Source organism: Dendrobium catenatum, unplaced genomic scaffold (genome assembly GCF_001605985.2).
Source record: "Dendrobium catenatum unplaced genomic scaffold, ASM160598v2 fragScaff_scaffold_1021, whole genome shotgun sequence".
Lineage (NCBI taxonomy): Eukaryota > Viridiplantae > Streptophyta > Magnoliopsida > Asparagales > Orchidaceae > Dendrobium > Dendrobium catenatum.
Window position 1 is genome coordinate 867,233 of NW_021319483.1, and position 21,929 is coordinate 889,161.

At 34.2% G+C, this 21,929-nt stretch overlaps 1 protein-coding gene across 2 annotated transcripts in view; it reads left to right on the forward strand.

Moving 5' to 3' along the window:
- The first annotated feature begins 606 nt into the window (after positions 1-606).
- LOC110098800 overlaps positions 607-21,929 on the forward strand; it is a 59,751-nt gene continuing 38,428 nt past the window's right edge. Inside the window, exon 1 of one of the 2 annotated variants that reach the window (XR_003701799.1) lies at positions 607-901. Coding sequence is in view for 1 of the 2 variants with exons in the window: in XM_020825729.2 (XP_020681388.1) it covers positions 795-901 (107 nt within the window). In the remaining variant the exon portion in view is untranslated. The remainder of the gene's footprint in view (positions 902-21,929) is intronic. The other variant, XM_020825729.2, reaches the window with a different exon arrangement.

A 21,929-nucleotide genomic window follows, 5' to 3' on the forward strand; every position in this document is an offset into this window, starting at 1 on the left:
TTCTATGAGCAAGGAGCAATCAAAAACAATATGCACTGGTGGATACCAAAAGAATCAAATCTGATTTAAGAAATTTTATATGAAGCCCATAACTCAAGTTATTCAATTCCTTGAAGAAGCATGAAGATGTATAGGATTTAAAGTCATTAGAAACCTAGTTGTGTGTTGTAATCATTACCAATACCAGAATGGAAGTGGGAAGATATAATAATGTATTTTATTATGGAATTTCTCATATCACGATAAGGGCACGATTGCATTTGGGTTATGAGTGACAAACTTACAAAAGTAGTACAATTTCTTCTTATTAGTCAAACTAATTTAATGAAGAAATTAGCTAAGTTATTCATTAAGGAAATTATTATATTATATGGAATTCTAAAGTTTATTATATTTGACAGAGATGATTGTTTTACATCTCGACTATGGAAGTGTATTAAAAAATGTTTGGGCATAAAATTACATGTAAGTACAACATTTCATTCGCAGACTGCTGGGGGCAGTGGAGTAACTTAAAGAATTATGAATATGATTTAGGGCTCTATCAATACCTAAATAATACTTACATTTATCTTAAAATGCTAAAAGTCCATTACTTCAAATTAAGCAGCGGCCAGCCGAGCATCCCTACAGTATGCCTATCTCGTGTTTGCTGGCTTAGTCCACCCCTCTCCCACTAATCCTGTCCTGCAAGGGACTGATCTCGTCCATCTCCAAGGCATCCCGCCGATTGCTGTAAAAATACGCTTTCGGTTTTCTACTGCTTCCTAGGGTTTCGCCGTTTTCCTGGAACGATGTACGCCGACCGGGTCACCGCGGGGACCAAGCGCTCCATCAAGGAGCGCCTTGACGGTGACATGGAAGAGGATCTTGGCCAGCGCCGGAAGCCAGAGTTGAAAAGGTTCTATTTCTTATCTTCATCGCATATGCACGTTTAATAAGGCAAGCAGACTTTAGGGTTTCCTTGTTTTTCAGGCTGATGCTTCTTGAACGAACAATGAAACAGTGCTAGACCGTCAAGCTTTATATATATATATATATATATATCGTATTAGGCTTTGACTCAGATTGTATGTGGAGGTGATCGTCTATTTGCTCTATGTGCTGATTCAGTTGCTGTTAATGACTGGATAGCTTGTAATGTGAACTTTGCATGCTATTACTTACATAAGACCTTAAGTGTTGAGTGTTCTGCTTTGAAATTTCATTTAACTACATGGCAGTGTTTGAAAGAGAATATATGCGTTTCATCCAGTTGAATAGCATGATAATCTGAGTCTGCAAACTCTACTTTGGTGCACTTGTAAATGATGTTGCCAGTGTCATTTTGGTTTTAGGCATTGTAAATGCATATATATATTCTTTGTTTCATTGATACTGTGGTTCTTGGTTTATCATTTTTATGTTACCTTGGCCAGATAAGTTTTTTAGATAGTAGAATGAAGGCACTTGCCCTAGGTGTGCTTAGCTTAAAGTTCATGTTCAGTTTTGAACTACTATATATATATATCCACTGCCAACAAATTGATGTATAGACCTTTGATATGTAGAAAAAATATAGTAAGCTTTGTTTTACTCTCAACACTCTAGTGAATGACCCTGAATTGGGAGTACTTGGCTGAACTATATCATTTTTTATATCAATTTCGCTAGCTTGATGCTCAATATATTAGTTCAGGGCTTAGGGATATATGAAATTATGTGAAAGGTGATATAATTTATTCTTAAGATGAATAAAAATCACGTATAAATTTTTAGATTGAAAGGATGTGACTCTCTTTCTGATTTAGGGCTTAGATGCTATATTGGTAAAATATCAAGCCCTTTTTTATGTCCATATAGAATAAGTTTAAAAAAATTGCATATTAACATTTCATATGTTGGAACACATGGGCGAGTAAAAAAATAATTGTATGCTAACAGTTCATGCGATGGAACAAGTGAGAATGGATAATTATAGTTTATGTGCTAGAAAAAATGGTGTGATGGAAACTATGTTGCACTTTCATAGACACGCCGACACGATGATGATATGACAATTATTAAAAATATATGGCACAAGTATGATGCAGACAAAACATTATAATTTTTAAATAATGCATAAAAATTAAGAACGCATAATATTAAGAATGGAAAACAAATGATAAATCAACTTTATAATTAGTTATGTAGCTTAGAATATAAAACGATAAGCATAAATTGTATATTGCAACATAAAAAATGCATGAACTGTTGAGTGCAACATGAAGCTTCAAATATTCACTAAAAGGAATGATAGGATTAACTTCTTTAGGGGTTTGTCTTTTATTTTTCAGTATCATTATCATTAAATATCATTGCTTCTAATTTTGGCTTATCAAGTGAAATATTTGTAATCTTTAATATTGTCAAGGAACTCAAATTCATCTCCAACAACATTCACATCTTGTTATTACCTTTCATATAAATTAGGGTCTTTTTAAATGAAAGATGAATGTTTGTATGCACATAAACAAAATTTTCAGCCCATTGTGGAGTAATTTTATTTTATTTTTTCATTGAATGAATGAATGAATATGTACTTTAGTTTCTCTCACAATAAAATGAGGATGAAACTGACCAAAAAGTTTTATGGTATTTGCTTGAAGTACATGTGTTGAAGTTCTATGAATCAACCACCATATTACGCAAATATTTTTGATAACCAAAGTCCTCTAAATATCCAAAAGAATTTAGTAAGCTCTATAGTAATCATTCATCTCTCCTCATCATTTAGGTACCAATGTTTCAAAGAATATAAAAGACAAAAAAATTAGACAATTACTCTTGAATAAACTAACAATTAATTATAAAATATACATTGAAATTTATCATGAATTTAAAGAGTGAGCCAAGTAATGCAGAGATGTGTTACTGTTGATCCATCTATTCTCTAGAATAATATAAACATCACTCCAAAAACTTTGAGTCTTCATTATGTGGCTTTTTTTCATATCTATATATTTTCTCTTTCACGTTAGCCAATATGGAATCACATATCTCATAAATAAAATGTAAATAGGACTTATATATATTAGTCTCTCTTAGCATCTCATAAATTGGATTAAGAAAAGTTAAAATACAGTCGAATATTATCCTTCCATAGGTCATTTAATATTATTTCTTTTATATACCTTACCTTTTACAACATCAACCTCTCGATAACAAGATTAATTCTCACTAACCACTATGGACTGAAGTGCATTTTTGATTTTATTTGAAGTTTCTCAAAATTATTATGAGACAAAAAGAGTTTCAACTATGGTAATGTTTCTTAAATTTGAGAAATCATCGAAAATAAAAAGGCCAGTAGAGTGATTCATTATGAAATTTCTAATTAAACCATCTCTTATAATCATTATGTATAGTGACATTTATTATAAGTGATCTCATTTCACTCAATATTCTTAGTTGCACAAATATTCCTTAGAGCAAAATTTATAGTATGCTAAATACATGGAATCCAAAAGATTTGAGGATGTGTTTGCTCCACAAGCAGCTTTGCTGCTCTACAAATAGGTGCATTTTAGTAATAGCTTGAATAACATTTAATGATCCAACCATCATGATTATCTATTTGATCAAATTGGAAATGAAAAATAAATCTTTATATTGCCTTTCATAATTGACAACTTTAATGAACATTGGGTAATTATTCGTGCTGTCATCAAATTGATGAGTGGTCTTCTTTAAGGATTGTTCTAGCCATATCAAACACCAAACTAGCTCCTCGCCCCTTCCATACTTCCAAGTTCAAGAAACTTCTTAATATTCTATCTCTCTCTCTCTCTCCAGTAACTTTGATCTAATGACATTGTATTTAGGTGGAGCATAAACTGTAAGGATATTATTGCATGTAAAAGTAAATGCATTATTGTGACGAGGATTCCTTACAAGGTTAAAATAGTCTAGTTAAGAAAAAATCTTCGCAATTACACCATTAAGTTGCTCTTGCATTTGCAAATTATTGTCTTTAGAAAATATTAGGAATGACCTTTCTTTATTAGATTTAAACGAGAATTTGACTTTTAATAGGACACAATGGAGAAAAATGATTCATGTAGCCGACCCCACGTAGTGGGATAAAGGCTTGTTGTTGTTGTCTTTTCCAAAGAATTACTTGCAACACATTTTTTTCTCATACTTTAATACCATTCTATTCTAAATGATTTTGTTATGAGTGGCTTTACTCTTTGAGATAGGATACAAAATGAGCATATACGTGAATAGGTTGGAGTAGCACTAGTGGAAGATAAGATTTTAGAGAAAGCCGCCTTAGATTGCTTGGTCACATAAAATGTTGGTCTTCTAATGACCCGGTTAGGAAAGTGGATATATTAGATTTGACTTATGTTACGAAAGGTAGAGGTATACCTAAAAATACTTGGTTAGAAAATATTAGAAAAGATATTTTTTTATTAGATTTAAATGAGAATTTCACTCTTAATATAACACAATGGAGAAAAATGATTCATGTAGTTGACCCTACGTAGTGGGATAAAGACTTGATGTTGTTGTTATTGTTATTGTATTGGCTGTAACATTATCAACTCAAATAGAAGAGGAAGTAGAATGCCATGAAACATGAGTAGGGGTGAAATTCATTCAATTGTAACAAACTAATCTTAGGGAAAATTTTAACTCCATGCCCAACAATTCTTAGTAAATGGGCTTTCGCTCTAAAATATGATCTTTTGTTAGTGACATTACAATAATTATATTTAAATGAAAAATCTCTTTCACATCATATCAAAGTTATTGGGCGAGAACGGTTTACCTCAAAACTGGGTGAGAACAGTTCACCCAAAAAATGAACTAAAATGGAATACACTGTATTTAATTTATTTTGACTTGGATTTATTTTTCATCCAACCAAACACCAAACTTTTCAAAACCCTTGCATTTACTTTAATTTACACTTACTTTACTTCTAGCCCTAAGTGCGTTCCTCCCAAACAGCCCCTAAGTGCATTCCTCATCTCTCTTCAAGTACTATTTGTTCTAAACCTCTTCTTAAATGCTTGATTTTGAGGTTTTGAATATAGAAGCTTAAGATGTGTGTTATATCTCTATAAACTTAACCTTTCTCTCCTCACATATATTGTAACAGTTAAAATAATGGTTTATGTTAGACACCCATTTATTTAGATTTTGGGTTCCACAATTAATCGAAGGTTAATGCTTCAATTTTTATAATTATAATGACACTATTATTGTTTTTATTAGTGATTTTTTTCACAATGTGGAAATGGGCTTTGGTCCTATAAGCATTAGTGATTTGTTTGGCTCATGCTCTTGGGAAATATAATCAACATGAATTACTACATTTACATTGGTTAATCTAACATCTATTACATTTAACCTAATCAAAATAACTATTAGGTTTTAACACTACCGTTGCCAGGTCCCAAGTTCTTGATAAGAAAAGTGGAGGGTTGCGTTAGGTAGTCGTCAGCCAGTGTAAAACTTATCGAATAATAATGACATGAATCCTTTAAGAAATTGTATTAATGCTAGAGCGTCCCCTGTAAGCGACGCGCTGTATGGCTTGAATAAAGTAACAAGTGTGCAAGGGCTACTGCACCGGCGCCCAGGTGCAATGTTAAATAGGCAAGGGTTCTCACATCAAGGACGGATGTTGGCAAAGAAGCTAGTTCATCAAACTAAAATTTGGATAGATACTTGGAATATAGGTTCCTTTAGAAATTAATAGATATTATGATTCATAGAAAGATAAGTATTTTGTGCATTCAGGAAACTAAATGGGTTGGAGAGAAGGCTAAGGAAATTAATAGTTTAGGATTTAAACTTTGGTATTCGGGTAGGAGTCGTACTAGAAATAGTGTATGCGTTATTATATATAAGAATTTGAAGGATAATGTTATAAAAATTAATAGGATTGGAGATAGAATTATAGATTTAAAGATTGTTGTTAATGATAAGATTGTTAATATTATAAGTGCTTATGCTCCTCAAGTAGGTTTGGATATGAGTTCAAAATTAAAATTTTGGACTGACTTAGAAGAGTTATTACAAAAGATACCTCTAGAAGAAAGAATTTTTATTGGAGGAGATTTAAATGGACATATTGGAAGAGAGGTAGATGATTTTAAAAGCATTCATGGTGGTTATGATTTTGGAACAACAAATGAAGGTGGTAAGACCATATTAGATTTTTGTTTAGCTTATGATTTTTCAATTGCTAATACCTTATTTAAGAAAATGAATGAACATCACATCACTTATAAAAATGGATATAGTACAACCCAGATTGATTATTTTCTCATAAGAAAATTAGATCGTTTAGATTGCAAAGATTGTAAAGTTATTCCGAGTGCAAATTTATGTACCCAACATCGATTATTAGTTTTGGACTTTAAGATAAAGGGACAGATAATGAAAAATAAAGTAAAACAATATTCTAGAATTAGATGGGGGCATTTAAATAATATTAACAAAAACATTTTTGAGAGTAAGATTTTAGATCTTAAGATTTTATCTGTGCATGAGGATGCTAATGTTATGTGATAAAAAGTGACTAGTGTTATTAAGAATATTGCAAAAGATGTGCTTGAAGTATCAAAGGGAAAAGCTCATAATAGTAAAAATAGTTGGTGGTGGAATCCAATTGTGCAAGAAAAGATTAAAAATAAGAAACTTAGTTATAAAAATTGGTTTAATTTTAAAAATTCCGATAATTGGGAAATATATAAAGTTGCTCGTAAGGATGCTAAGAAAGCCATATGCGATGCAAAGACATTAGCTTTTAGTGATTTATATAATAGATTAGATACTAAAGAAGGAGAAAGATATATGTATAAGTTAGCCAAACAAAGAGATAGGAGTAGTAAGGATTTAGTTCAAGTGAAGTGTATTAAGGATGAAGATAAAAAAATACTTTTCTTAGAAGATGATATTCAACAAAGATAGATGAGATATTTTGCTAAACTTTTTAATGAAAATTGTGAAAATAAGATTGACTATAGTGACCTTAGCACCCTAGATGAAAATAAAGATTTATATTTTTATCGGCGTATTAGTAAAACTGAAGTTAGAGAGGCTTTAAATAGAATGAAGGGTGGAAAAGCTGTTGGACCTGATGATATTCCAATAGAGGTGTGGAAATGCTTAGGAGATGAAGGAATTTCATGGCTTACTAAACTTTTTAATACTATTTTGAAGACTAAAAAGATGCCAGATGAGTGGAGAATGAGTGTATTAATTCCTATTTTTAAGAATAAAGGCGATCCACAGGATTGCACGAATTATAGAGGTATTAAGTTAATGTGTCATACTTTAAAACTATGGGAGCGAGTTATGGAGCATAGGTTGCGGCGTGATACTAATGTTTCTCAAAATCAATTTGGATTCATGCCGGGTAGGTCGACTATGGAAGCCATACATTTATTAAGAGGTTTGATGGAGAAATATAGAGAAAATAAGGAGGATCTACATATGATATTTATTGATTTAGAAAAAGCATATGATAAAGTTCCAAGAGAAGTGCTATGGAGAGTTCTTGAAAAGAAAGGAGTCAATAATGCTTATATTCAAATCATTAAAGATATGTATGCAGGAGCTATTACATGTGTTCAAACACAAGGTGGATTGACCAAGTATTTCCCTATTTCGGTTGGGTTACATCAAGGATCAGCCTTAAGCCCATATCTATTTGCTTTAGTCATGGATGTTCTCACTAGACATTTGCAAGATGATGTACCTTGGTGTATGCTTTTTGCTGATGATATTCTTCTTGTTGATAAGACTAGAGAGGGAGTTGAAGGTAAACTTGAATTATGGTGTGGCAGAGATGATGATGCTCAGGTGGATGAGTGGCTTTACCCTTAGAGATAGGATACAAAATGAGCATATTTACGTGAAAAGGTTAGAGTAGCTCCAGTAGAAGATAAGATTAGAGAGTCTCCTTAGATGGTTTGGTCACATAAAACGGCGGCCTTCCAATGACCCGGTTAGCAGAGTAGATGTATTAGATTTGACTTATGTTAAGAAAGGTAAAGACAAACCTAAAAAGACTTGGTTAGAAAATATTAGGAATGACCTTTCTTTACTAGATTTAAACGAGAATTTGACCTTTAATAGGACACAATGGAGAAAAAAGATTCATAAAGCCGACCCCACGTAGTGGGATAAAGGCTTGATGTTGTTGTTGTTGTTGTAAAATAACTATTAGGTTTTGCTAAAAAATGGTCCATATTGGCTAGATGTTTAAAGTGTGTTTGATATACTCTTCTTGAGCCCGTGATCTTATACAACATGGATTACTAAAATAAAAATAAACTACTATTTTGTTTATTTGGCCTTTTAAATAAGAAAACAAAGCAATGTAATATAAGCAAACAACAAATTTGAGTTTTCAAAAATAGTAAATAAAGTGCCAAATTAATGTGTGGTCTTTATGTGCCAACCAAACCGATGGTTTCTTAGTTGTGCTTATAAAATATGATGTGTCTGGTCATTTGGAATTAATTCAAAGGCAACGGTGTTACTCGGGTTCTCAACCAATTTAGACTGTGACTTTTTGGAATTGGCCCAATGTTATTAGTCTAGTTATGTTTCCATGCCAATTAATGTTCAAGATCCATAGCTCCTAATAATGTATGGCTAGAAAAAAGATACTAAAAAAAGAGCGTTGAAAAGCTTGAATATTAATATATTATGCGTATTCATAGACTAGATCATGATCGAATATCAAGAGATCCACGACAAAACTCATGAGGGTATTATATTATTTTAAAAAAATTTCTTACATAATATTAGAGAAATTTGAAGGAGAATACTTATCTAGGATGATCAGTGTCATGTGTAGGTTTATAATGGTTTCTCAACAAGGCGGATCAATATATAGCATAAAAGTTACCTAGAAAGTGAAAGAAAAGAGGGAGAACATTTTATTGCTTTTCTTGAAAAAATGCTAGTAATGGTATGAGTGTGAGGGGCTTCCCTTTCATTTTTGTGTTTGCAGTTGATAGGTGCTTGGGTCGACTTACGGTTGATGGTGTAGAGGCCTTCCTATATGTGTCGCCTTGCCTACTACTCACGAGTAGTAGATGTGCTATTGGGTGAAGTCGCTCCTCACTAAGATCACCCTTCTGCTTTTTGGGAATTTAACTGCAACATGACATGTTGATGCCATGGTCCTAAAGGTGTTCAGTAGGGATTTGCGGAATATAGCATGGTAGGTTGCTGGGGTGTTGACAATTAAGTTTTTCATTTGCGTGTACTGGTGATGTCCTCACCCTAGGTAATTGGTAGGGCGAGTACTCATTTGGTATTTTAAAAACCATAGAGCGGTCTTGAAGTAGAGGTGAGTTAGGAAGTGAGCAAGTTTATTTTATTAAAAATATATTTAAAATTAATGTTTAAATAACTTCCTGTTTCTATCAAAATGCTACCAATCTGATTGTTGGGATCGTGGCTATGACGTCCATAGCATCGTTGTGAGGGTTTCCTCCACTTGGCTTGTCTTCTTCATTGAAGGTGGCGCGGGCAACGTCCATTACTGTAGCTTGTGACATGGATGCCGAGTTGACTTCCCTGGCCTTTGTGCTTGTTGGCGAGCTACTTGTTGCCCCATGCAATTTTTGCTTTAGTATGTAGAAGTACAACAATGATTTTTTTAATATTGACTGGGAGATAAATTGCTACATTAATAGGTTTGGATGGAAGATAAAATATGGAAGAACTTTTAGAAGAAGCCTTAGATTTTTCTAATTTATTTCTTTTTAGAGTTTTTAATTCTAAATTGGTTCAACTAAGATTGCGATATTTCATAACTAAATAAATTGCCGGAAGGAGGAAACCTATTTATTATTATAACATGTACAAGTTCTATTTAAATGATAATTCTAGAAAGTATTGTCTTAGCATGCTATTTAATTTAAATACAAACTTATCCTAACAAGGAAAAAACAAATTCATTTCATCCTTATCTTTTTATAATATGAAACTTGATCAAAAGATCCATATTTCAGAGTCTTGATCTTTATCATATGATGTCTTATTAATGATTTTATTCATTCGTACGGACTCCTAGAGAAGTGCTATGGAGAGTTCCAAGAGAAGTGCTATGGAGAGTTCTTGATAAGAAAGGAGTCAATAATGCTTATATTCAAATCATTAAAGATATGTATGCAGGAGCTATTACTTGTGTTCAAACACAAGGTGGTTTGACCAAGTATTTCCCTATTTCGGTTGGGTTACATCAAGGATCAGCCTTAAGCCCATATCTATTTGCTTTAGTCATGGATGTTCTCACTAGACATTTGCAAGATGATGTACCTTGGTGTATGCTTTTTGCTGATGATATTCTTCTTGTTGATAAGACTAGAGAGGGAGTTGAAGGTAAACTTGAATTATGGAGGTCAACCTTAGAGTCTAAAGGTTTTCGCTTGAGTAGATCTAAAACGGAATATATGGAGTGTAATTTTAGCAGTAATAGTCCTAGTGAGGGGATTGTGACTTTGGGCGATCAAGTCATTAATGTTGTTGTTGTTGTTGTTGTTGTTGTACGGACTCCTAGAGACATGCTATTCCGTCTCAATGGTTTGATCTATAAATTGTCATTGTCGATAATTTCCATAAAAAAATCGATTGTTAAAACCTGATCAGGTATGATCCCTTATATCTTTCCATGATTTGATGTTTGAATACTGAGGGAAGCTTTGTCTTATGGACATATTTGTGGTGAATGGTCGAATTGACCCTCCCCCTCATGATGCCGTCCTTAGATCAAAGGTGCAGCTTATGAAGAGGCCCAAGCGAGCAACCAAGAAGTCTCTTATTGTGACTATACATGATGGAACCGCTAGCAGTAAAGTGGGTTGATTCATTATCTTTGATGATGTATGCAAAGTCGTATATTTTCAAATTAACATTTAGGTAAATAATTATTTGTTCAGTGCTATTATAAATCCTGATAGTAGGAAAAATCTTGTTTTGCTGCCCTATTTGATGAATTTGTGTTAGTCACTACATGCCAACTAAGACCTGATTCCCTGGGTTGTATTAAAAATGTTTCGACGTTTTCTTTTGTTTTGTTGTATATTTTATCATATTCTTTTGTTTTCCAATCTTATTGTATGTATTTTCAAATATTTGATGATACATATCAAAGGCATTATTAATTTTTTCAAAGCTATGGTTGATTTTATCAAGGGGAGCTATGATGAGCTAGAAACAAGATATGAAGTCTTGAAAGGAACCAATGGTGGTCGTATGCACTACTATAACCAATAGTAATTAACATAAGCAAATAAATTCTTACCCCACAAATTCAGAACTAATTATTACGTATCGATGCCAATGGAATTGCCTCGTTTTGTTGATTTGATTGCCCTCCTTTGTTATGCTTCATGACTTCTTGTTTAACCTGGCAATGATATCAAATTGAATGAGGATTATAGTGGAGTTTTATGCGGAGGATTGGCTTACTTCTGAATTTAATGTTATTATGGAATTGAGGGCAAGTTTGTGGAAGGATTCTGGAGGTAGTTAGGTTGGGTATTGAATTGTAAATGGTGATTCCAAGAGGTATTGTTAGAGAGGGGTTTATTTATGGATTGGACAATGGATTGTTGAATTTTGGCTTGTATGCGTGTGGATTTTGAGGTGTGGATATACTTATGTTGTTTGTAGATCTAGAGGAATGAGGGGAAGCTAATGGAGGCCTTGGGGAAAACTAGGGTTTATGGTATGACAACTAATCTTGGAAGTGAAAGGTTAGGGGTTTTGATATGGAATGAGGGAAATCAGGATGAGGTGTTGAAGGCGATCGTCGTTGTATTCCTTGAAATCTCAACGACGATCGCCTTCAACACCGCAACTTGGCCTAAACGGAAATGATCGCTCTTACGTCTTATTTTGTCGTTTTAATTTGCTAATAGTTATAATCATAATTGTTTTTATCAAGAATTCGTACGAGCTCTTATAATATCACTTTAAGCATTGTAGTCCTACATCAGGCGTCCATTCATTTAATGAAGGAAGTGAAATTCATGTCTCCAATGTCTCCGCATGCTTCATGATGTTCTTGTTTGAAGTTGTAATGACACATTTTAGTCTGTTTCATAGATCAAGGCCCGCATATAGTATTGATATTATAAACATATCTTCCCTTGACATCTTGGATTTGAGAGAAAGGTTTGCAAACTTGTTCTCCCTTAATGTTTGATTACATAGAAGTTGTACTGGCATACGAAATAGTATACCATATCTTTTTTGTTGTGAGTTTTGTCTTCCTGAACTGATCACTAGGAAGCATCTACTGTCTCTTATCGACCATTAAAGTCTTTTGGGAAACATAGGTTCCCATCAATTGTTATCATATGCCTATTGTTCATGTTTTCTTTTATTTATTTATTTATTTAGACTACATCCTTTTTATGAGGCATATCAAAATTCTTTAGTAATCATATACATATGAAGTAGCCCATTTTAAAATAGGGTTAAGGAACATGTTATTTGTATATTCTGATTTTTTTAAAATTATTTTAGACTAGGATCTTATTTAGACCAAAGACGTTCGTGATTGTTGTCCACTTTGTTTCCTTACCAGTTTAACCTCTCGAACTCTATCATGCTTAGTATATATAGATTATATTGTAATTTGTTTCTTTTTACTAAATTCAAGCTGGATATGCTGATATAGTTTGTTATTTAAAAGATTGTCTAAAACATATTGGATTGCAATCAATCAAAAACTAAAATATGGCCTAGCAAAAAAAAAAAAAAAAAAAAATGGCCAAAAAAAAAAAAAAAAAAAAAAATCCTAAGCATTCTCAAAATTATCTGTGCTCCATTTGCTTAAAGCTTGTAGTACTTTTGACTTTTGTTTTTGACAGCATATTATTTTATTCAAGAGATTAAGGGCATTTGGATTGCATTGTGATTTGCTTGTTTAGAAATTTGCTAGGAAGTATACCAATAAAAATGAATTGCATGGGTTCCAAGGCATTACCATATAATAACCAATTATATTTACTTTTGAAGTAGAATGAAAAGAAGAATTTGTACTCTGACAAGAATATTTACTTAAAGCGGCTTCAAATGGTCTTTCATGAACATTGTGCTATGTTTATGTAGGATGGTATATTTTTTATTCGTTTGTGTCTTGACTACTGTGATTAATGATTGGTTACTTGATATGATACAATACCTGATTATTCAACTTATCATCAAAATCGACATGTTATGATATGCCTTATTTGGGCATGTAATCTTCTACTTTATTTGGACTTATTATAGTTTATATTTGGATTAATTATGTAATAAATTTATAATGAAAGCAACTTTATTATATAATTCTTTTATAAAAGACTCTCCTTTTATGAAAGATCCATTGTTATTTCTTTTTATTATGTTTTGATGTCTTTCATTTATCTTTATGGTTTTAGGCTTTTGAAATCTTTATAAACAAGAGGGTGCATGTAAGAAGGAATACAATGTTATGAATACAAGAATTAGCAATAGTAATTGTCTCCAAATCTATCCTCCTTAGGTCCAAACCTCTTCTCCTTACATGAGATCTATCATTTCTCTTACTCTCTATCTCTCCCTCTCCTCTTTGGCTTATTATTCCTCTCTCTCACATTTTGTACGATTTTAATTACAATCGTTTCTTTTCTTATCAATCAAAGAAGCATATGCACAATAAATATTCATCCTTGCTAAGCCAAACCAGGGTCTTTGTGCAAAGAAGTGATTGCCAACTTTCACATCTCCATCATTTTGTAACTACAAAAGACTGCAATACTTGGATGCTTCTTTTGATATTAACACCATGTCCAACAGCAATAATCTCTCTAAATTGATCATACCAACTTGACCCAACTTAGATTCTTCTTTTGATATTAACACCATTTCCAACATCAAGAATCTCTCTAATTGATCATACCAACTTGACCAACTACCTCCACTCTATAGACACTAAATCAAACCTCAAAAGTCTCCATGCAAACCTTGATATTCTCCACAGACATCCTTCGAATATTCATTTGTCTTCTTCTTTTTATACTCATCAAATGTAGAAGATTTTTTCCTATACGGAAGAAACAACAACAACAACAACAACATCAAGCCTTTATCCCACTACGTGGGGTCGGCTACATGAATCCTTTTTCTCCATTGTGTCCTATTAAAAGTCAAATTCTCGTTTAAATCTAATAAAGGAGTCCTCCTTGTCTTCTCCCTATACGGAAGAAAGCAAGAAGAAAATTCATTAGAGGCATGGGTATCCTCTTTGGAGTTTTTGGTCATGCAAATTGAGGGGAGCTCAAGGGTTGTGTGTTTGTGTTCCGTCTCAATCTCCAATCTCGATGGAATTTGGTTATGGAAACTTCGATTACAACTCACTCCATTTCCACCTGTCTCAAAATGGGGTTAGTTGTTTGCGATGTTGCTCTTCATGACTCATAATTCGCCTTCTTAAGTTTATTCTTCGAAATTTGGTCAAACCCCCCACTCTACTATAGCATATTAACCATGTTACTCATAATATACTATTTGGGTAATTTTGAAAAGCATATCCCCTAAACATGTATTATTGTTCTCATTTTTCATAAACCTATCATGATACCTATAACATTGTCGTTGTCATGTCCCAAGCCCTGGATAAGGAAAGTAGAGAATTGTGTTAGTTAGTCGACAATCGGTGTAAAACTTGTCGAATAATCATGACGTGAATCATTTTATACATTACGTTAATGCTAGGGTGTTTCTTCGGAGCAATGCGTTGTATCATCTGAATACATTAAGAAGTGTGCAAGGGCAGTTGCACCAGTGCCTGGGTACAATGTTAAATAAGCAGGGTTCCCTTCTCACATCATGGATGGATGTGTGCAAAGAAGCTAGTCTATGAAACTAATTTTTTTTTATAAAAACTTGGAATATAGGTTCTCTTATAGGCAAATTATTGAAATTAATATATATTATAATTTATAGGATAATAAATATTCTATACATTCAAGAAAACTAAATGGATGGAGAGAAAGTTAAGGAGATTGATAGTTTAGGATTTAAATGTTGTTATTCAAATATGAGTTGTACTAAAAATAGTATGTGTGATTATAGATAAGAGTTTGAAAAATAATGTTGTAAAAATTAATAAAATTGGATATAGAATTATAGCTTTGAAAATTGCTGTTGATGCTAAGATTATTAATACAATAAATGCTTATGCTCCTCAAATATGTTTGTATATGTATTTAAAATTAGAATTGACTAACACATGGATATGCTGATATAGTTTGTTACTAACTTATGATTTTGTATTTACTAACACCTTATATAAGAAAAAGAGGAGCATCTCATCACTTACAAGAATGGATATAGTAAGACTTAGATTGATTATTTTTATAAGAGAAATAAATCGTTTAGATTGCAAAATAATTCCGAGTGAAATCATATGTATCCAAGATCGTTTATTAGTTTTTGACTTTAAGATGAAGAGGCATAATATAAAAAATAAAATAAAATATTATCATAGAATTAGATTGGACATTTAAATAACACTAATAAAATATTTTTGAGAGTATGATTCAAGAATTTAAGTTTTGACTATACATGAAGAAACTAATGCTATGTGGGAAAAAATAGCTAGTGATATTAATAATGTTGAAAAAAATGTGTTTGGAGTATAAAAAAAAAGTTCCTAATAGTAAAAATAGATGGTGGTGGAATCAAATGTGCAAGAAAAAGATAGAAATAAGAAACTTTATTATAAAATTAATTTAGAAGTAAAAATTTGAAAATTTAAGAAAGATATAAAGAGGTCCGTAAAGAGTCTAAGAAAGTAAATACGTTGCAAAGAATTTAGCTTTTTATGAATAACACCTATAATACCACCTTCAAGTGCTCCAAATGCTCGAAATCATATCCTAACATCTTAAATAGCCATCTAGGTGCTCCTCGGTCACCATCTTTTGCTCTAACAAGTACTTCAAACTCCTTTGCTTTGTCTTGATAATGAAATGTCTGCCCAGCAACTGCGATTGTGACTTTTGAATGACCAACTTAATGGCCATCAACTCCCTCACATAAACTGACTTTAGCCTAACTTTGATTGTCAATATCTAGCTGAAGTAAGTTATGGGCCTTTGATTCTGTATGAGCACCCCTCCTATCGAAACCCTGATGCATTAGTCTCCCCAATGAAAACTTGCATGAAATTTGGTTGTGCCAAGACTCATATTGTGGTCATGGCCTTCTTCAATCTCTTAAAATCTTAGATAGCTACCTCTCCCAATAGGAAACTGTTATTCTTTAATTGCTTTGCTAGTGGCTATACTATAGTGTTGTATTCCCTCACAAACTTTCTGTAATACCCATTCAACCTTAGGAATCTCCTCAACTCTTTCAGATTTCTAGGTATCGGCCATTTCAACATAGCCTCATTCTTGGCTTGATTTGCGGTCACCCTCCTTTGATACCATGTGCCTTAAGTACTCCATCCTGGGCTGTGCAAAACAACACTTTTTTATGTTAGCTGAGTATGCTCCTGTAACACCTCTAATACCACATTCAATTGTTCCAAATGCTCCTTGCCTGACCTACTTTACATTAGGATGTCATCAAAGAAAATCCTATTTATGAGAGACTAATGTAGCAGGGGCGTTGGTGAGGCCAATCAACATCACCAAGAACTTATAGTATTCCTCATGTGTCCTGAATGCAGTCCTCAAGGCATCATTCTCTCTCATCCTGATCTGATGGTACCCTGACTTTAGATCTATCTTCGTGAACTCTACTTCTCCACATAACTCATCCAACAACTCATTTATCACATGAATATGAAACTTGTTTGACATATTCTACTTATTCAGGGCTCAGTAGTCCACACAGAATCTCCAACTCCCATCTTTCTTAACTTATAAGACTGGGCTAAAAAAATGCCTCATACTCGGCCTGATGATCCCTAACTCTAACATCTCCTGGATCAACTTCCCAATCTCATCCTTCTGGATTTGAGGGTATCAGTAAGGTCTGATACTAATTGGTGACAACACCTTCCTCAGGGAAATGGCATGCTCCTGCTCCATCGGTGGTGAAAATCCTTAAGCTAGCTGAAAGACCTTACTGATATGTTGTATAAGCAGATTTATTGAAAGAGGGATGCCACCCCCTCCTCCAAATTGATCCCCTCTAAACTCTGCAAATCCATAAATCCTCCCCCACCTGCTGTATGATCCTCACCATGGTTTTGAGAGAAACCATAGCTTTGGATAACCCTCGATCTTTTCTGATCACCATCCTCCTTCCCTCCATCATTTCTATCGTCAGTGCTCTCCAAACCTTTGTGTCTCTCAAGGTTTGCTGTCATTTCACTCTCAGGATAGCATCCGTGCTCCTTAGCTCCAATGGAAGGAAGTCCTCCATCACCTGGACACCTTGTATGGTTAGAACCAACCCTACACACTCCTCTGCATGTCTACGCTTTCATTGTGCCCATCACTCCGTTGTATCCTATGTCCACCAGTATCACTCTCAATTGGTCCACGACCTGGTTGAAGATTAAATTGTGGGTAGACCCACTATCTATCAGCACCACTATCTCCTCTCACTTTCATGATGTTATTTGTAGTGAATCCTACCACTGAGTTCAATGAGATATTTTCCACGTGTAAATGCACCTCTTCCTCCACAATTGCCTCACACCCACCTCTCTTATCAGCTTCCTCGTCTTCACAGACAGTGAGAACCTGAAGAGTTCGGTCTTTATACTAGTGCCCCGATTTATACCTCTCATCACATTTGAAACACAACCCCTTCACCCAAATTTCCTGTAACTCCATCTTAGTGAGCTTCTTGAAGTTTCCTGCAATTCCCTCTCCTACAAACTTCTTCTCTGGGATCTCCCAAAGACTACCCAGTAACAGCCCCTTGGGTGCCAAAAAGGTGATGGTCATCCTGTACGAACATCCTAAACTGCTGCTTTTGGTCTCTCTCTTAAGGTGCTTCTGAGCCTCCACTAACTGGTCTAGCTCCATAGTCTCTCCCAAATCACGAGGCCTTGTTACTTTAACTGCCACCTGAATCTCTTGTTTGAGCCCTTTAATAAAGTTTTTCTCCAATTCAGTCTCTGAAAGTCGGTCTAGTCGGTTAGCAATGTACCCAAACCTTTCACGGTACTTTACCATTGTTCCCTCCTACGGCAGAGCGGAAAATTGCTCATAGAAATCCCCTCCCCTGTTTGTTTAGAAATGTTCAAACAAATAGTCCTTAAACTTCCTCTAGCCCCGTATGGGCTGCCTCACATCCCTCCACTATTACCATGTCAATGTTTTCCCCTCTAAGCACTGGCCGGCTGTCATCAGTCTTTCTTCCTTTGTCAACCCATTGAAGACAAATTACCTTTCGACCTTATAGATCCAACCATATGCATTCTCTTACTCAAACATAGGCATCTTTAGTTTACTCAACCTCGGATCTCCTTCATTCCCTTGTTTCCTCCATAACCTCCAATTCCCCAAGGGGCTGGTACCCCCAAGTGTCCCGATCATCCCTTCTATGCTCGTACCCATACCCTTTGTCAAAATTTCCCCTCTTCCTTTCAAAATCAGCACCCCTCCGGTCTTAAACAACCCCTCTCCTTTCAAATTCAGCACTCCGCTTATAATTATTCCATATCCTTTCAAATTCGTTACCCCTTTGCTCATACCCAACCCCTTATGCCTTACCCTAACCTTCTACCTATCTCCTCCCTATGAATGGGCTTTAGAGGAGGTCTTTTGTCTTATCTCTTCAAAATTTCCACTTCTTGTTCTTTCCCTTTCCTTATCGGATATAGGTTTTCCCTACTCCCTTAGCTGCTTGTGGTTTTCCTCGCCTTCGATGACGATGTTTTGGTTTGGACCTCGAGCATCTTCTTCATCATCTACTCCTTGATGATAAACATACCATTGATCTTTTCGTGGATGGCTGAAATTTGAGGTTGGAAATATGAAATTTATGATTTCAATTGTCTGATTTCCCCGTAGAATACTTCAACTTTTTTTCTGTGCCATATGTACCCGGATCTTGGCTCCAAACAACAAAAAACAACAATTTGATGTGAATATGGCCTCTAAACAGCAAAAATTAGCAAGAACAAAGAGGGAAATACAACAGAATTCAGCGAGGGAGACCTTTATTTCAGCCCAGGAAATTGCTCTTTTAGTAAAAATTAGCAAACGACCCAAGAAAATTTGGAAGAAGAACACCTAAGAATAATTTTTATTGAAAGACTATAAAGAAAAATATAAGATACAATTGGATCTTCAATTAGAGAGGAAATTCCAGCTCTACCAAATCCATAGCCATCGGCTGGAGCCTTTTCACCTAATCAAACTTCAATTTCTGCAAACAAAAACATAAAAACCGAACACAACTATTCAAAGTATGCCAAAAACATAATAAATCTGAAAACAACCCTCTTCATTTGAGTTTTCCCTCCTAGGAGAAATTATTGCGTGTGGAATCCGATCACAACGATGTGTTCGGTTGCTTACGTGGAAAGGGTTAAACAGTCAATTGACTTGCGTAAACCTCGTAAACCCGACCCGACATTGTTGTGATCGGATTCCACACGCAATAATTTCCCCCTTCCTAGGCACCCCCTTTCCCTTTGAAATTTTTCATATTCAATAGAGAAGTAAGGATTTTGTTCAAGTGAAGTGCATTAATGATGAAAATTAAAAAGTGATTTTATTTGAAGAGGATATTCAACAAAAAGTAGATGAGATATTTTAATAAGCTTTTCAATAAAGATTGTGGGAATAAGATTGAATTTAGCGACCTTAGCATCCTGAATGAAAATAATTTTTTTTTCTTCGGCATATTTGTAAAACTAAAATTAGAGAGACTTTAAAGAAATTAAAATATGGAAAACTATTAGTCTTGATCATATTACAATAACAGTGTGGAAATGCTTAGGAGATGGAGTTTCTTAGCTTGTGAAACTTTTTAATATTATTTTGAAGACTAAAAAGATGCCAGATGAGTGAAGAATGATTGTGTTGATTCTTATTTTTAAGAATGAAGGAAATGCACAAGAGTGTGCGAATTATAAAGGAATTAAGTTAATGTGTCATACTTTAAAACTATGGTAGAGAGTTAAGAAGCATAGGTTACGATGTGATACTAATGTTTCTTAAGATCAACTTGGATTCATGCCGAGTAGGTTTACTATGGAAGCTATATATTTATTGAGAGATTTGATAGAGAAGTATAGATAGAATGAGAAGGATATCCATAAGATATTTATTGATTTAGAGAAAGTATATAATAAGTTCCAAGAGAAGTGCTATGGAGAGTTCTAGAAAAGAAATGACTTAATAATTTTGTATTCAAGTTATTAAGGATATGTATGCAGGAGCTGTTTTATTCAAACACAAGGTGGTTTGACCAAGTACTTTTCTATTTCAGTTGGATTACTTCAAAGATTGGTTTTAAGCCCACTTTTTTTGCTTTAGTCATGAATGTTCTTACTAGACATTTGCAAGAGAATGTACCCTGGTGTATGCCTTTTGCTGATGATATTCTTTTTGTTGATAAGACTAAGGAGGGAGTTAAAAGTATACTTGAATTATGAAGGTCAACCTTAGAGTCTAAATGTTTTCATTTGAGTAGATCTAAACCAAATATATGGAGTGTAATTTTAGTAGTAATAGATCTAGTGAGGGGATTGTGACTTTAGGCGATCAAGTCATTAATAAGAGTATTTAGATATCTCAGGTCTATTGTTTAGAGTGATGGTGAAATAGATGGGGATATTGTCAATAGAATTCAAGTTGGATAGTTGAAGTGGTGGAATACATTGCGCCTGTTGTATGTGGAAAAGTATCCCTCAAACTTATGAGAAAATTCTATAAGATGGTGGTGAGATCTGCAATGTTTTATGGCATAGAATGTTGGCCATTAAAAGTAAAGCATAAAATTAAGTGTTGTAGAGATGAGGATGCTTAGGTGGTTGAGTGGCTTTACTCTTACAAACTGAATGTTGAATGAGCATATACGTGAAAATGCTGGAGTAGCTCCAGTGACAGATAAGACTAGGGAGAGTCGCTTTAGATGGTTTGGTCACTCAAAATATCAGCCTTCTAATGACTTGATTAGGAGAGTAAATGTGTTAGATTTGACTTATGTTAAGAAAGGTGAAGGCAAACTAAAAATCTTGTTTAGAAAATATTAGAAATGACATTTTTTTATTAGATTTAAATGAGAATGTTACTCTTAACATGACCCAATGGAGAAAAAGGATTTATGTAGCTAACCCCATAGTGGCATAAAGGCTTGACGTTGTTGTTGCTGTATCATGATACCTTTGTTTTCTCATTTTCATATTATAATGATAATGCACGATCGACACTTTGATAATCAACTCTATAATCATTATGTTTGGTTGCATTACCCACGTGCTTCACGCTTCTATTTATTTTGATAAAATCCATCCATTTTCGCATCGACTCGACCCCGATCGAGCCCGACTAGGCTCGATCACGCTCGATCAACTCAATCGATCATCGTCGAGATGAAATTGACACAATTTAAACCCCAATTTAATTAAATTAAATCCAATTTAATTTGATTAAAATCAAATCAATCCAAATCAAACCCCGTCGAGCGTCGTCGAGCCCAATTCGACACAATTCGGCGTCGATTCAAGTTTGATTTCGCAAAATTAACTTGATCGGACCCACTCAGAACCAAATCGACTCAAAGAAGTTTGAGTCGAGTCCAATTTGGGCTTAATTTCAGCCCCAATTGATTGATTTAAGCTAAATTAAATACCTAAATCTGAAATCGAAATGGACGGCTCAGATTTCTTGTAGAATTCTGCCCTAAACCTCTCGTTTCACGTGTGAGAGAGGGGATTGGTCTATTTGGGCGGCGACTTTTTGTTGCTGCTCGTGTTCTCC